Below are 12,790 nucleotides of genomic sequence, written 5' to 3'. Positions count from 1 at the left end.
TGATGCTTGTAGAACATTGCTGTTGGACATTGATGCTTGTAGAACACCGCTGTTGGACATTGATGCTTGTAGAACACTGCTGTTGGACATTGATGCTTGTAGAACGTTGCTATTTTGACGGCACATTGCTGCCTGTAGATGGTGACACCTGAAGCATATTGCTGCCTCTGACACAATACCACCTGATGGAGGCCAGTGAACATCTAACATTACTGAAGGCGTCCATCTCTTACACGCTGCTGCCTGTAGGAGGTTGCCATCTCTTACACACTGCTGCTGTAGGCTACCATCTCTTGCACACCAGTCTGTACGACGCTACCACCGGCTGTAGGATATTTCTACTTGGAATATATTACTGTCCGTAGTAGGTGATCCTCCTGTCCCCACAGGCAAATCAGAGGTTGTGCGTTGCTCACAGTATGAGTGACAGGATGAAGTCAGAAGAAGAGATCAAGCCTTACTCACACTCAACATGCCCTCGCCGAACATACCCTGACCCAAAACACCTGCACAGTGTAGAGACCTCACCAAACACACCCTCAGTGGACGGCAGGAACCCGAGTTCCTATCAAACTGGGTGCTTCTTCTTCTTGGTTTTTTCGGTATTATTTGATTACTTCCCTTCTACGTGACTTTACCGAAAAAACCAAGAAGATGAATCCCTGCAGTCACGAAAGCTTTAAATCGAAACTGGGTGCTCTCAGCTCCATGACAATGACATTGGCGGTGGCTGTTGCTGGAGGAGTTTGTGGTTATGGCTGTTTTAGTTATGACGGCTGTGTTGCCTGCTGCGTTTATGACTATTATGAATCTAGATTTGAAGCTTTCGTGACTGCAAGGATTCATATTCTTAGGTTTTTTCGGTAAAGTCACGTAGGTAAAAAAATTTAAATTAATAAAAGTAAAATAAAAATAAAATAAAAATCACGACCTTTTGGAGGCAACATTATGACTGGCAGTGGCAGTAGCTGTTGCAGATCTTGTGGTTGGGGCAGCGACAGTGGCGACGGTGGTAGCGGCTTGTGATGTGGTTGCCGGTAATGGTTGTCGCTGTGGCTGAGACTGCTGCCGTGGCCGTAGCTGCAATGGTAGCTTCCGGCGCGGCTACTGTGAACGATCGTTGCCGTGGCGGTGGTTGTCGTGGCCGCGAGCGTGGGCTCTCATTGTGGGTCCAGTTGCCGTGGTCGTGGCTGCGGTTGTTGCCGCGAGGATGACATCTACAACCGGGCTGTGCTTCGCACCGCTTTCTCCATCCAACAAAACAACCCCCGCCCACGCTGGCCTCCACCAAATGCCACCCCTCCACATTTTAAATGGCTAATTTCTCTTAATTACTGCCTCAGCAGGAACAGCGATTTTTGAAAGCAATTTCATGCAAATGCTAATTAGCTCAATACTCAACGCACGAAATGTGACGGCTTTTGTTTTAAATGCCATCAGATGCTGCGGCAATGCTCGCACGCCGAAGGGCGCCAACGCGGCAAGTAAGGGACTCGCGCGGGCCCTCGGAGTCGGGGCCAGTACGGCTCGTTCCACTCCTTACTCCACTAATTGACGCCGCGGTCCCTCTCGCACGCACGCGCGCGTACACGTGCACTGGATCGCACGAACACCGCGCTCACTTTCGGCTGACGAGTGGACGATGGAGATGCGCGTCACGGCTTTGCAGGGCGACTCTCCCGTCTGTTTTGACAATCTATAATGAACGTTTCTTGTTTGTGATTAAACCGGGTCTTCGAGTGAGTGAAGCAAGTTGATGGTCTCTGTCTGGTCACCATTGCACGCAATATTAAATGTGATTCTACACTTCATTTTAGTAAATTATAGTATCGAGAATTGCAGAATATATTGGTTTGTCGTGCGATGAAGCTCACTCTCATGTGGCAGGGCAAGTGGAAAAGTGCTGCCCCGACTGTGTGGATCAGAGATCACTTGAAGAGATCGGTAGTTCTGTGACATCCGCTTCTGTGGGTGTTCTCAAACACAAAGGGTTGCAATGCTCTGTGCGAGATCCGAACGTATACTTTGTTTCATAACATATTCCGATAGCATAATTAGAATAAAACTGGTTGTAAATTCTAGATTTGAAGCTTTCGTGACTGCAAGGATTCATACTTTTAGGTTTTTTTGGTAAAGTCACGTAGGTAAAACATTTAAATTAATAAAAGTAAAATAAAACAAATTAAAAAATTCACGACGTTTCGGAAGCAACACAAGCCTCCGTCTTCAGGTGGCTGTGACGGTTCCACCTGAAGACGGAGGCTTGTGTTGCTTCCGAAACGTCGTGAATTTTTTTATTTGATTTATTTTACTTTTATTAATTTAAATTTTTACCTACGTGACTTTACCGAAAAAACCTAAGAGTATGGTTGTAAATTACAACAAAATATGAGAATATGTTTTCCCCTGTAATTTGGCAACAAAACAGGTGTTAAGATGTTAAAACACCAAACTGAAACCTTTTACAAGGAATCATGTCTGCATTAACCACAATGCTTGTGGTCAGAATGCAAACAAAAAACATACTCTGATAGCATATGCATTGTCTTTGAAACTGATTGGTCCACACCCAGAGACAGGGGAAATCCTCTTCTCATATTTTGGTACTGGCAAAGGAGATCCCACGATACAAGAACATAATCGAAAAATATCATCACACGGACACAAGTTGGCATGCAAGATGGCTTGCAGAGCAAGACAGAGGAAGGTCCAACGGGGGCTTGACCATCACCAGGGACCAACACCGACCCTCCTTCAACCTCAAGGGTGCCCTTAGTAACGTAACTATGCCTTTATAATCGATTGATAGCCGTGATATGTGCGTGTAGTTTTGAATGCAAGAATACATTTTTTGCTAGTCATGCAAAGTATCTGCAAATGATGTGCTGTTGTTATATTTAGGCTAACGGAGCTAACAGAATCGTACAACCCAGACAGAATAAAGAGAAAACAGAACGAAACGGTAAAAATATGACAAAAATATTAAACGATGATAAATCGTTGAATCAAACCGTGACCCCAAATCACAATTCATCAAATCCAAATTTGGTGACCCGTTGCACGCATGCCTACGTATCATCCCATCTTCCTTGATTTAAGGCACAATCAATTAGCTGTGTTTAAACTGCCAGCTGCTGAACACTGTGCACGACTAATGAAGGTGGTGTGACCAACCCATACACAGGCAGTGGGGGGTTGGTCGGGAGGGATGCTGCTGCTGCTGCTACAATCGTGTCACAATTAAAAAGCGATACGGAAGAACGCGGAACAACTTGTGTCACGCGAAACGCAAGGTCCCAGCCAATCGCATCGCTGAGGCCACCAAGGCTGGGAGTTGTGAGCCGTATCGGCTGTCGTCTTACCCCACAGCCCATCTTTTATCCCAGTGAAGCCGAACACCTTGATAGCTTTGCTCGTGGCCAAATCACCCTGAATGTGATCTATCTTGACAGATTTTGAAAGCTATGCAGGTTCGCACCTGGCTATTGCTTTGACCAGGTCCTCCGGTTTTTCCCTCCACGTTTAGAAACATGCCTTTAGAGTTTAGAGTATTTGGCTGCTATACACTTCCACACGATAAGCCACTTCGTTGAGCTATCATGTGTGGCCAGGTCGCTTCCGAAAAAGAGCTACGTAGCTCAATGGGTCTTACCTGGTAAAATAAATATAGTTTTAGTAATAATACAATAGGTTTTTTCCCCTTTTTTTCTGGCAACACAACTGAAACCTTTTTACAAGAAATCATGTTAACATTAACCACAATACCTGCGGTCAGAATGCAAACAAAAAACACACTTAATTATAGATTTGAAGTTTTCGTGACTGCAACGATACATACTCTTTGGTTCTTTCGGTAAAGTCACATAGACGAAAAAATTTAATATAAATGATACAATAAAAAAAATGAAAAAAACTAAATTCCTTTTTTTAAATAATTTTTTTCATCTACGTGACTTTACCGAAAGAACCAAAGAGTAAAAAACACACTGATAATATGTGCATTGTACTTGAAATTGATTGGTCCACACCAGAGTCGGCTTTCTTTTGAGCCTCGTCTCAATTGGTGCTAGACCAGAGGATGCCAAAAGGCGCACAACTCAAAACCAAGGCACCATCAGAGTAATGAGGCCTCTGGGTAAGCATTTACATCATGATGCCTCCGTTGCCAATACCAAAATACAATAAAAAAAACCTATGATTGTATTTTGGTATTGGCAAAGGAGGCGTCATGATGTAAATAGTTTTAGCAGTTTTACTCCGATGACTAGTGCTGCAAGGTTAAGTAGAAATGGCAGTACGGTAATGATTGTATCTATCTGTGAAGAGTGTTGAGTATTACAACCTAGAATGTGCAGGTTTTGGATTCTTACATCGCAGGATCGTGAGAGATTGTGTCGACGTGGAGAGGCCACCTCGTTCCAGCGGTCGATTGAGAAAGGCCGATGATTATCATTATTCATATTATAAACAGAAGCGGCAAATATTAGCGGCTGCTGACGCCGCATGTTGGTTGATCGGAAACCAAGGGCCACTTGCGAGAAATGCCGCCGTGACACGGGCCAGATGTTCCGCTCCGGAACGTGACCTCGTTGGCCCGCTTGACGATCAAAGGCTCGTGGGTTTAATAATTATCAAACCGAGCAAATGGACGTCTCTGATAGCCGCCCACGCGACTATTACTCGCTCGCTCGCTCGCCGGGTATAAGAATTACGCAAAACGGTGTCGTGCCTCTTCAGCCCAGGGGATAACGCCCGATTTCGGCAAAAATTTCACAAGCTAAGCAGGTTTGGGTGTGGATAGAGTTTGAAAGGGTGACCGCCATGGGTTAAACAAAAGAAAGGTTCATCTTCTTGGTCCTTTCGGTAAAGTCACGTAGAAGGGAAATAATAAAATAATAAAACATAATAACATAATTCTCACGGACGTTTCAGCCACAAAGCAAGCAGCCGTCCTCGGGTGAAGAACAGGTCTGTCGGAAAGACAGCGTCTGAATGTCTTTCCGACAGACCTGTTCTTCACCTGAGGACGGCTGCTTGCGTTGTGGCTGAAACGTCGTGAGAATTTTTTTATAATGTTTTATTATTTTATTATTTCCCTTCTACGTGACTTTACCGAAAGAACCAAGAAGATGAATTCCTGCAGTCACGAAAGCTTTAAATCGAAACAAAAGAAAGGTTGTCAAAGCTGGCTGCAGGGCTACGTGGTGGACAGCAGAGGGCAGTGTAGTGGAAATCTGTTGTGTCACTGCCATGCTATGCTCCCCCAACACCTTTACAAAGCCATACTGACCAGCATGGTGAAGGATAGTCAAGTAACCGACACCACACGGGATGGGGAAGGTCCTCATCCAGTAGTGGATTGACAAACGGGCTGTTTGAAATGTAAAAATTATCGATTTTGGATATTCCATTCATTTCCATCTACGTAATATATTAATATGCCTGCAGGGGAACTAATATTGATGCTACATGACACAATATTGATGCAACATGACACAAATTTAGAGGGAAAATACGCGGAAGTTATGTTAAATTAGTGACGTAACTTCCAGTTTTAAAATTAATTGGAACCAAAAAAAATGTGAGAACAAATCGAATCTTGGCCTAATTTTTCCCTATTTTTCAGAACGACCTGAAAATCAGGGGCACATCCGTAATGCCCACACGCACACATCTTCAGGCAAACTTGCGTCACTAATCTAACGCAACCGAGCAGAGCGGTGTGGATAGGCCAAACGCAAACGTTTTCATCTTCTTGGTTCTTTCGGTAAAGTCACGTAGAAGGGAAATAATAAAATAAGAAAAATAAAACAAAATAATTTTCATGACGTTTCGGCTACAACGCAAGCAGCCGCCACCTGAGGACGGCTGCTTGCGTTGTGGCCGAAACGTCGTGAGAATTATTTTATTATGTTTTATTTTTCTTATTTTATTACTTCCCTTCTACGTGACTTTACCGAAAGAACCAAGAAGATGAATCCCTGCAGTCACGAAAGCTTTACATCGAAAAGCAAACGTTTTCATTCACAAAAACACATGGTGAGGCCAAGTCCCGGGGCAGCCTTGAACACGTCAGGGTCATGACCGCCTGCCTCCCAGCCACTAAACCCGACTCAACACTCAGCACACCAGCAGCACCTGAGCCAGGGACATTCAGGGTTACTCAGCCTGGAGCTAAGTGCTCCTCATGGGCGGTCCCACATGTCCCGTTACACCCCCCCCCCCGCCCCCCGGAGTTTGCGCGGCGTCGCAAGCTTCGTGAACGCGTGCGTGCGTGTGAGTACACGCGGGTGGGCCGAAGGGAAGCAGGGGACGCGGGACCAGAGAAATGTCAGGTGTTGGGCCTGAGGGCCGTGCATCAGACTCCACAAAGTCTTGTTGAGAGTGGCGCGGCGCGGTGGCGCGGTGTGTGATGGTATTTGTGGGTGACGAGGTTGGATGTGGACACGTGTGACGGCGTTCTGTGCGAAGGTATTTTGCTTGTGATGGATGGCATGAGACACGTGTAATGCCATGTTGTGTGATAGTGTGGTGCGTGATATAGGGTGGTGTGAGCCATTTATTTGTGATGGTGTGGAACACGTGTGATCTCAAGTGAATGAACATATCACTACGAACGAGCCGGAGTGTTACGCCTTGTGAGTGTGGGTCTTTTCCAGGAACACCAGTTTTCTCCCACATGCCAAACTACAGTAGCATTGGCCAAACACCTCAATGCAGAATCCTCCTGAAAAGAGTCTTGAGACTCAGGGAGGCCTTCATTAGTAATTAACGTGTGCAATTTATTATTATTATTATAATTTGTGACAAAATACCGTGGAATAATTATGTTTTGAAAGTTATTGCGACTTCCTTAAACTACTATTTTAAGTAAATAAGCTTACATTATTTTTCTCAGCAGGACATTTCACTATTTTTATTGGAGTTTTCTCACACCTGGATGTTATTTTTTTCCCGTTTTTTTCATGCAAACTCATTTGCAAAAGCAAAAGTGTTATTTATTTAACCACAGAAGTGTTAATAAATCTCAAGGCTCTTTTGCAGATAGACTCCTGCATTGGGGAGTTTGGCCAATTCCCCTAAGAGGGTTTGCACACAGAGATAATTGTCTTATCAATGGGCTCTCACCCGGTTAAAAATAAAGGTATTTGATTGAAAGTTTATTAACTCAATACGATTTAGTAATGCCCATTATTTTGAGTTTAAATGCGCCCTCATCTCGAACGCTGAACGAAAAGCAGTGGGCATGTTTATTTAACAGAGTCAGTCAGTAAAAAATAAACAGTTCTTATTTTGTAAATAATTTCCCACAGGTGGCATGTGCAAGGTCTGCCTGACATCAGTTTGAAGCTTCATTAAAGAGAAGGGGGGGGGGGAAGAAAAAAACACTTTAAAAAATTAATGAGAAAGCATGCCACCATGGCATGGTCTGCTGACATACGATATGGTAAACACAAGACAATAATTTAACCAAATGTTACATGCCTGAGTAAAAAAGAGACGCGAAAGGGAATCAATGCTTAAATCTAACCTGGCCCCTGAATTGTAACAAGCCTACAAGATATATACACCCATGATAAGCATCTAATCTGTGTGTTTGGATGTCAGCAGAACTCCTCCTAGACCGCTCGACGAATACGGCGTCATTTGAAAGCTTCTGATAGGTATTACGATAAAACATTATTTTTGAGCGGATAGTTCAGCCAAGTCGGCTTCTCCGTCAAAGTGATGCTCATCCACTCTACAATTTAACAATGGCCTGGCATGGGAAGTGAGCCCCGTTTAAAAAGAATACCACGAATAGGCATGCACCACAGAAGAGGGTTGCATGTCTCATCGGACTTCCCCCCTTAGTTTGCTGCAAGCGTTGGATTGTGTCTTCACTTAGCGCACGACTTTCCGCAGTCCGCTGGCTCGCACGCTCCCTTAAGATCGACTCGGTCTGCTGTAATTTGGGAAGGGGCCACGTGACGGCTGTTTACATTTCCAACATTGTTGGGGCTTCTTGCTCCAGTGAGCGTCCCACAGAGCCCACCCCCCACACCGTTTCTCTTGCTTGCAGGTGCACCCGGATGTTCTCCCACTCCTCCGTCCTTCCTTCCTTCTCATTCCCAGCAAGACACCCTGACTGTCACTGCCCCCACCCTCCGTCTGTGTCCACGGAACAACAGAGCATCTTGATGTAACAATTCATCACCCTCATACCACCCACTTCCCTCCCTCCACGAATCCATGAATGGTCACGAATCAACAGTTATGATTCGATAAAAGTAACAATTCTTATTTTGTCTTGTTTTTGGCTGGCAGTTTTGTATCGTTTCTCCGCTTTCTTAATTGTTGTGTTTGTTTGGTTTCTGCTGTATTGTTTCTCGCCTTATTCTTGGGTCTTTCGGTAAAGTCACGTAAATAGGTTCAAAGAAAATTATAAAAAATAATAAAAACCTACGACGTTTCGATCGCAACACAAGCAATCCTGATGACGATCGCTTGTGTTGTGATCAAAACGTCGTAGTTTTTTGTTATTTACTTTGAACCTATCTACGTGACTTTACCGAAAGGCCCAAGAATATGAATTCCTGCAGTCACGAAAGCTTTAAGTCAAGTTGCTCGCCTTGTTTTCTACAGCTTTTGTTTGCTCCCTTACTGTAAATATAACACTGGCAGATCTACTATATTTAACACGTAGGCTTTTGCGAACAATATTATTCATAATATAGGTTTTTGGGTCAGATCGCGTTATTTATAAATGTGTCGTAACCCTCCACCACCCGACACGGCCAAACAGTAAAAAAATGTGTCACGTTTTTCAAAGGACAAAATAGTTCACTTCTTTAGCCCACTGTATGTCACGCGCATGACTCCGTGTGTCTATTGCCACCGCAAGGATCGTTTTTAATCGATGATGTGCTTGGCAGCGACCTAAACGCACGATGACCAAGAAAAGTGTAACGGCAGTCAAAAGGTTCAGCCGCATTAGGCGCTCCCTAGAAAAAACTAAAATGAAATAATAACAATAACCTCTTTCTTCTCTTCCGTCAGTCATCACGTGGAAGCTGAATACGAGACTGGGGAAACTAAGTCCACCCCTTTCGTTCCCTGGTCAGGAAAATCAATAGATGGCCTATCATCATCATCATCCAAAGAAGCCTCACTGAGTCTCAATACTTTTTTTCCTGGAGGGCATTGAGCTGGTTACCGAACTATGCAAACTGCGTGCATATACAGAAGCTCACAAGTCTTGAATTCACTGATGCATCCTGGTCTCCTCACAGCCCTGCAGAGTCTCGGCAGTGTCAATGCGTGGTTCACCAACCCAAATAATGATTCACCAACGCAAAATGTTTCTCTTCCTCAATTGTGGTCTACAGTGACAGATGCAGTAAGCGTCCACCCTCCAAAGCAACTTAAATCCCTTTGTCTATTGTAAGCCGAGGGCAGGGCAGAAAAATGCATTGTTGAACTGTACTTCTATCTTCCAAAACCTATGATCTCTGCCTTCACCAACCCGCAATGACTTGTGTGATCAAGTACGGTCTGACAACTCCATCTGGTTGGCATGGGGAGGCCCTCATCCAGCAGTGGATTACAAACGGGCTGTTATTATACATATACTGTTCCGTGTCATTGACAATGTCCAGGATGCGTGTTGGTTTGGCCCTTTTGAGCCTTAGGAATTTCCACAAAAATCTTGAAAATTCCTTAGAATCATGAGTCTCGCACTGGAATGTTTAGGCGAATTCCTCTTCTAAATAATAACGACGTCCTTTATTTATCCAGGAAAGCTTCACCAAGTCTGAAGATTATTTTTCAGGAGTGTCCGGCATTGGAATGTTCGGGCAATACCTTTTGGAGGAATGTTTTGCTTAGTGTGGGAGAAAACCTGGGAATACGGAGAAAATTCTTACGATATATTCTAGTGTCTCGTGGTCAACATTCTGCACAGGCAGGCTCACAAAACCACTTCTGCCATCTCCTGGTCACCTCGCAACCAAGAGAGTTTGGGTGTTTTTCACAGATCTCTATGTGATCCACGAACCCTTGCCAGACGCTCGCCACCACGCCCTGGCTCAAATATAACCAAACACACAAATATAACTCGAAACAATAGGCCTGACGCTCATCCACGTGGCATGAGTCATGCTCTCCGCACACACAGCCATTGTGAATTCAGGGCAGCCACTCCCCTTTGCCGTCGTCGCCTTGTCTTCGTGCCGCTTTCACAACACCGCAACGCAAGTTTACAATGCCACTTATTTCCCCTTCAAAGACTCAAGTGAGCCTCAAGACATTTTCAGGAGGGTCCTGCTACATTGAAGTTTGGCCAAATCAATTCACGAGTGTTTTGGCTTCGTGCGGAAGGGCACCGGCGTACCCGGAGGAAAAAAAACGCCACGCTTACAAGGGGAGTCACTCGACGCTCTGCACAGATGGATTCAATAATCCATTGCTGTGCTGCTATCTCCTGGACAACTTGCAAGCCCCACGCCTATAACTTCTGGTAATTCCAGGCAGTCTACCAAGCAAGTACTAACCAAAATATGAACCGTGCTTAGCTTCCGAAATCTGCTGAGATCGAGTGCTTTCAGGGCATTTTGGTGGTTCTCATACCACACAATTGGGGTGTACAAATCCACCCTCATCCCCTCCGCCATGGGTGTAGAGTTCCGATTCGATGAAAGAATCGACTACTTTTCTTCTACATTGTGGTGGATGTATTTAACAGCCTGCGGCGGTTGCAGGGGTCATGTGAACCTATGACGTACAACATAATAATTGAACAAAATGCTATTTAACGCACGTCCTCTGACAACATAAGGGCGGTCACATGACACAGCAGCAGTGCATTCGCCGCTTCTTGCCGAGGTACGGGGTTCAAATCCGACAGAGGCAAATCCACAACGCATGCCGTCTGCCTCACAGCGGACGTTCAAGAACACTAGATTTGAAGCTTTCGTGACGGCAAGGATTCATACTCTTAGGTTTTTTTCGGTAAAGTCACGTAGGTAAAAAATTTAATTAAAATTAATGACAGTAATAATAGAAATAAAATAAAATAATAAATCACGACGTTTCGGAGGCACACTACCACACTCAGATAAGCTCCTCCCCCCCTTAACTTGTATTTAAGAACTTGTATCTTGAAATGTTTTGCCTCACTTGATACAGCAAATCTAGCTGTGACGGTCCCACCTGATGACGGAGACTTGTGTTGCCTCCGAAACGTCGTGATTTATTATTTTATTATATTTCTATTATTACTTTTATTAATTTTATTTTTTACCCACTTGACTTTACCGAAAAAACCTAACAGTATGTTCAAGAACACGTGATGACATTCAAGGGAGAGTTCCCGTGATGTCATGAAAAAAAAAGTCGGCCATTGTGTGCCGCAGCCAAGACCCATTTCTTAAAATGTATTTGCAAATTACTTTATTGGGGAAACCAGTAAAGTCCTGAAGAAACTTAGAAGGACCCTCCCTGAATAAGAGCCTTGAGACTCAATGGATGCGCTCCCCGGTGAGCAAGCATTATCGCAAAAATAAAAGTAATGCGCATGATATGAGACATCACTCACTGGCGAATCCGGAGCAGTAGCCAGAGGGAGGAGGAGGAGGAGGAGTGGCGTTCTCCGCTGCAGGCATGGTGGTGGTGCCCGCGGTGGTAACAGGATGCCCGTGTCGTCGCCTATGCTCACAGCTCTGTGGCACGGCACAAGTAGCAAGAGGGGAGGGGGGGGTGGCATGAGCCGCACGTCAGAGGTCGCAAACGGGTTTTGATTCCTTACCCGTACCCGGCCGCACCAGGGTCGCAAACGGGTACCCGTTCCCTACCCGTACCCGTACCCTACCCGAAATTAGTGACAAACGGTTACTCTTCTTGGTTCTTTCGGTAAAGTCACGTAGAATGGAAATAATAAAATAAAAAAAATAAAACATAATACAATTTTATTACTTTATTATTTCCATTCTACGTGACTTTACCGAAAGAACCAAGAAGATGAATCCCTGCAGTCACGAAAGCTTTAAAACGGTTACTCACCAGTCATACCCGGCTACCCGTACCCGGCCGGGTACGGGTAGCCGGGTATCGGGTAGGGTACGGGTATCGGGTACCCGGTTGCGACCTCTGCCGCACGTTGGCGCTTTCGGCGTCGCGATAGCCACACTTCACGTCTCGAGACTATACAGGTCTGTTGTGTCATGGAAACACAACACGGTGGTAGCCACCGCTGTTAATAGCAATTCTTGTCGTTGCTGATGTATCACAAATAGCGATCTATGACCACGAGATTATTCATGCTTATTTTACTGACTTTGGTCATAATAACATCTTGACCCTAATCTGAGTAGATAAATGGTAGATGACTCACCTACGAAAGTTCTACGTTTAAAGACCGCCAATGTATGTGGTGACTCGAGTTACATTATTGAAAAACACCTTTTAATAAAAAATTAAAAAACAAGCTTGCACTTTCTTTAATTTGCAGTGACTAATCAATTAAATTAAGACAGAGCAAGGAAAAGGAGTACACATGGGAGAGTGAAAATAATAAAAAAATATAAAGTAATTTTAATGGATTCATGATCATGTATTCTTACAGTTTATCCAATCACTGAGGCATACATTTATAATGGTGAAAAGTAATTTTCCTGTTTGCGCACATTAGTTATTTTTATATAAGTTTTATTACTTAAAAACGAGTCTAAAGTTGTTAAATGTTTTGGAAAATGTTGAAATGTGCAGTGTTTAGAGATGCGGCCACATTTAAAGGCTTGTAAATCTATATAAT

General features: G+C 44.2%; 1 protein-coding gene across 2 annotated transcripts in view; it reads right to left on the bottom strand.

Moving 5' to 3' along the window:
* LOC144731497 (transcription factor 12-like) overlaps window positions 1-12,790 on the bottom strand; it is a 93,399-nt gene that overhangs the window by 61,357 nt on the left and 19,252 nt on the right. For both annotated transcript variants that reach the window (XM_078612592.1, XM_078612593.1), the window contains exon 5: window positions 11,576-11,699. In XM_078612592.1, the coding sequence (XP_078468718.1) occupies window positions 11,576-11,699 (124 nt within the window). The remainder of the gene's footprint in view (window positions 1-11,575; window positions 11,700-12,790) is intronic.

Source organism: Lampetra planeri, chromosome 39 (genome assembly GCF_965212315.1).
Source record: "Lampetra planeri chromosome 39, kcLamPlan1.2.h2, whole genome shotgun sequence".
NCBI lineage: Eukaryota > Metazoa > Chordata > Hyperoartia > Petromyzontiformes > Petromyzontidae > Lampetra > Lampetra planeri.
The sequence above is the reverse complement of the archived record's forward strand: the minus strand, read 5'-3'. Positions and strand labels throughout refer to the sequence as shown.